The 4,777-nt window shown below is 31.6% G+C and overlaps 1 protein-coding gene across 1 annotated transcript; it reads right to left on the bottom strand.

The window, feature by feature from the left end:
* Positions 1 to 645: 645 nt before the first annotated feature.
* Positions 646 to 2,058, bottom strand: Smp_064900 (hypothetical protein; the record flags this gene model as incomplete). The annotated part of the gene is made up of 1 exon (XM_018789612.1): positions 646 to 2,058. One exon carries the CDS (start codon positions 2,056 to 2,058, stop codon positions 646 to 648), a length of 1,413 nt encoding a protein of 470 aa, XP_018655037.1.
* Positions 2,059 to 4,777: the final 2,719 nt, after the last annotated feature.

Raw genomic sequence — 4,777 nt, forward strand, 5'->3', positions numbered from 1 at the left:
ACTTAAAACTATTTGACATGTCAGTTAATAGGGGCATTCAACTTTAATAAAATAATTTATAAATGTACAAAACTTCATAAATTATTTTTAAAGATAAGTAAATCTTTTAAAAATAACATTATAAGTTTTCCTCAAATAATTTATATGACATTTAAAGACTAACTAATAATGAGTCGGAAATATTAATTTTTTTTATACTTACCACTAAAATGCTACCGGAACATTGATTCTGTTCATAATAACTGAATATCATAGTTTATACTAAAAAGAACCGACTATTCACCATTCAATGTATATTTCAAAAGGAAAAAACTTCGTCTATTATGTAGATGATCTCGAGTATCCACTAATTAAATGACACTAGGGTTCTCCTGATTAGCCAACAAAGACTAGTAAAAGCTCAGTTAAGATTATCAAGAACAGAATACTTTGAAACCTTTCTAATAATGATATAAATATATATTTTTAAAATTTAGGTTATTGGAAATTTACCAACTGAATTTTCCCACTAAATTCTCTTTCTAGAGCTTGATGATATAGATAAAAATATGCTCAAACATTCATGACGAAAATCTATCAAGATTAGGATAAAAGCTCATGTTAAAAAAGATTACTGCATAAAAATAATTGTGACATTGGTTAATATCATGAAAAATGACTTACTTGACAAATAGATGATGATTTTACCATACTAAACTTTGAATTTATTTGAAGTGGTTTTCTGTCTTGTACGCCAGATATTGTGATGTAATTAACAGGTTCAGTCTCAGAATAGCTGACAACGTGTAACCGACTTTTTGCATCATTTTTACTCAAACTTAAGTTTTTATTTAATTCTATCCATTTGCCGTAGTTATCTGCAGTATTTCCAGTAACATTCTGTGACTTTATTGTCTGTGGTTTAACTTTTCGTCTATGATCACAATTAGATCTAGGATTACAACTAAAAGACCTTAGTATTGTTCTCTTGAAGTTTCTGTTTGATGAATCATTTAGTGATGTATGATCTGTTTTATCATTAATACTGGTAACAGGCGATGCTAATTGTTTATTTTCGGTAAATGAAGAACGTTTTGCTTGATTTTCTTCAAGCTGCTTAGTATTACAAAAAGATTGTTCATTAATATTTTCTTTCCTTCCATTGAATGAAAAAAGTTGTTTCATACCTTTATGCATTTTACGTAGACGATAAAAGTCTACTGAAGTTGGACGAATTCTTGATTGCGTACTCGATAGGAAAGAATTCACATTTTCATTAGTCGGTGTAATATCTTCATATGGTATGAATGTAGGACAAGGATAAGGCGACAGATTAGGTGGATAGTCATAAATAGAATCATACGTTATTACATTATTAATCTTATTTTGTTGACTAGGCTCCACGTAAAATGAATTATCAGTTTGACCGTATGTATATGGCGAAATTTGATTACAATTCTCTTCATTAGAATATGACGTTGAATTATTATGGCAAAAGTATGGATTATGACGAGTTACTAATTGACTTGAAGGATGAAATGATGCTGGTCTAGGTCTATTATAAATTTGTGACCCTATATATTGTGAATTTATCAGATTAGTTGTTTCATAAGCCGAGTTAGACATCCTTGAGGATAAATAAGAATTATTTGTGGGGACAGTAGTTGATGTTACTTGAACTAGATGATTTTGACTATTGGTTTTCTGGTTTATTCTGTACATATTTGTGTTAAAGTGAGATAAATTTTCAGTATATAGTTGATTACTGTTTAGTATATTTGTATTTGGGACTAAATTGTTTCTTGATTGAATACCATTATAAAAGACTGCTTTATTTGATGGATCTGCAGATTTTGCACGTCTTTTAAAATGTTCGATAAACAAGGCAAGGCGTCTTGCTCCCTTATCTTGTCTATTGGTAGCATTTTTATTTTGCCACTTTTCCACAAAAGCTGATGTATCCCCATTCGACATAAGTGTCTTGGACTTACGAAGTAGCGTTAAATTTGGCGAAATATGAGTGCTAATATCATTTTTATTAACGAACTTGGAAGGAGCACCTTCTATAAAATTGTTCATCTTCCAAGAATCTTGTTAAATGTGTAATTACATTTAATTTACAAGCTGAAAAATGAGAAAGAGAAAGCTGGGTTTACTTATCAAAGTCAGCCGTACGTTTACAATTTCATGCACAACCACAGTTCTTAATGCCGAGTCGCTACAACACATATCAGCCCAACAAAATGTCATTAACCAGATGAAATGCATAAAATTCGAAAGAACTGGTACTAATGTCAGCTTAAAAACAAACATAGATAATATGGTGTAGAAATGTACTTGAAAAAGGCTTTTGTACTTACAAAACTGAACGCCTCAAATTTTATCGATGTTTGATTACTATTGCAACTACATCCTCTCAAAGATATCGATAAAAGTCAGACTTAAAACATTCTTTTGCTAGACTGCAAAAAAGACTGAAAGATATGCTTAATTGTTTTGGCAAGAAAAATGTTTCAAACCACCAGTATGACAGCAATGATTTTCATTTATTCAATCAGCCTAAAGGCCTTTTCCATTATCTTATAACTATTCCCTAACTTTTTCATAGACAATTTTGTAATTAGAACTAAAATGGAAAGAGTATAAATTAGTTCTTCAAACAACATATTACTTAAAAAACTTTATTATTAATGAACAATAGGAACCAAATTTGCTCGAAATAAATAACGGTAAAGTACATCAATAAATAAACATAAGAGTCCACAGGATGTTCATTTTAAAAACCACATGTTTATCGGATCTGAGTACAAAAGAAAACAATGTATAGATTCTGTTGACAAGGCAACACTGTAAATACTAAGCAACACTCATTTAAATGAAGTGCCTTTGTATCCATCAAAGATACACCTTTGAGAAGTTTAAAGTGAAACAAAATTAAAAAATCGACTGTGAAGTCTCGAACAACCACGCAAGCGTCAACAGAGTCCCGACTGAAAAACCACATTACTCATGAAAATAACCATTTTCTATCAATAACCAAATATCCTAATATCGACAACATTAGCATTGTGACCAAAACAGACAAACTGCATTTTACATCTACTCAAAACAATACTTTTGCCGACAGTTAACAAAGCAGTTCATATAAAAGCAACCATGGTGATTCAACGTGTTTATTAAGCAAGCCTACAAGATTGATTAGTCGTTCATGAAATTCAAAATCATCCTCACGATTAGAATGTTTTAAAAACTAGAAGGCATATTGTAGGCGATAAGCGATTTTGTCATTTCAAAACAAAATAGGTCTGATCACGTTATCGATAAGATTATTGTCACATGGCTTTTCAAAACTGCTGGAAAACATGTTGTTAGGGGTGTGAACATTAATTGAAAATGTAGGAAATGTAGAATTATTGTACAGGGATATATTCCGCACAAAATCTTCATTAAGCAAGCACTGGTCATTTTTAATAAATAACGATAAAGTTAAAAGGTGCAGACACGTCATCATTAGACCACACAACCTACAATTTTAAACAATATGTACATTTTTGTTTCTTATCTGATATCTCGATAAACCTCGTTAGTATGTTTTTGATAAAAACATAGGCCTTCCTTATGTATTAGGATATTTTCGAAACTTAGGTGGTAATGCAACCTATTCATACACGCGATAAGTTAGACTTCCCAATAATAAAAGGCAGGAAAATAATAAGTAATACTTATGGCTCTCTGATAACCACGTTGATTATATACATACACCTAGATACTAAATAAACAGAATCATACCTCCACGTTTCTTGAATGAAGCCGTACTTAGAAAACCATACTTCTGGCCTTTGGAAAATCCTACATAAAATAAAGCATATTTTGGGTAATATGACGGTTCACAAGCCTGCTAATATTTATTCGGCTTGTCTTCAGAAACTAAAAAAATTCAAGCTGGATATAAAGATGGCTAACAGACCCCTATGAAACAGACAATCGAAAGTAATCGATGCTTGAAAAACTTTCCCGTACTTTTGTTAGAATATGAAAATTCGGTGAAGCATGAAATTGGAAATCTGCTTGATGATTCTTGACAAATAATTGTCTAATGTTGCAATAATTAGTAACTTTATATGCCCATAACCAGAACTCACATTGTCCAGCGAAATTCAAATTGTTTCCTAGGTTAAAAGTACAATTCCGTTGACCAATTAAAACAACTATCGGAGTTATATTTCACAAATATATGAAACGTATTCTTCTGAAAGCCAAGCACAACTCTCACGATTACATTTTGTGATCATTTGTAGGTAGGTTTCATCACATTACCTATACTGAACTTGGGTAAATTTAAAGTTTCACATTATTGTGTATATAATGTTGTAACAAATATTATAAGTTGGTTTTCATTCTAACTGAAGCTCTTAGTTGGAGTCGATATTCTCACATTTTCTGTAAAGTATAGTGTTGTTAATCAGGGATTTCAGTTCGTAAAGCTAGTTAACACGAACTCATTTTGTAATCAGTTTGTCATCCATTTCATTTACCGCCTGTACAATTGTCATTACTGATTGTAAAGTCTTTGCTGAAAAAAATATATGGCCTTGATCTTTCAATCTCGTTTTGTACTCACATGTCAAGAAATACCCACTAACGCCTCAATATACCGCGGTAACCATCTACCTCCCGTACTAACCTATCAGCTGTCGTGAATATTAATGGTTCAAATGGCTATGGGCGGAACAAAAGAAGCTTTCCCTTAACGAGCTTCCGTATTTAGTAGCAGTGGATCACCGATACCTCCAAGTAG

The sequence above is a fragment of the Schistosoma mansoni genome, chromosome W (genome assembly GCF_000237925.1).
Source record: "Schistosoma mansoni strain Puerto Rico chromosome W, complete genome".
Taxonomy (NCBI): Eukaryota; Metazoa; Platyhelminthes; class Trematoda; order Strigeidida; family Schistosomatidae; genus Schistosoma; species Schistosoma mansoni.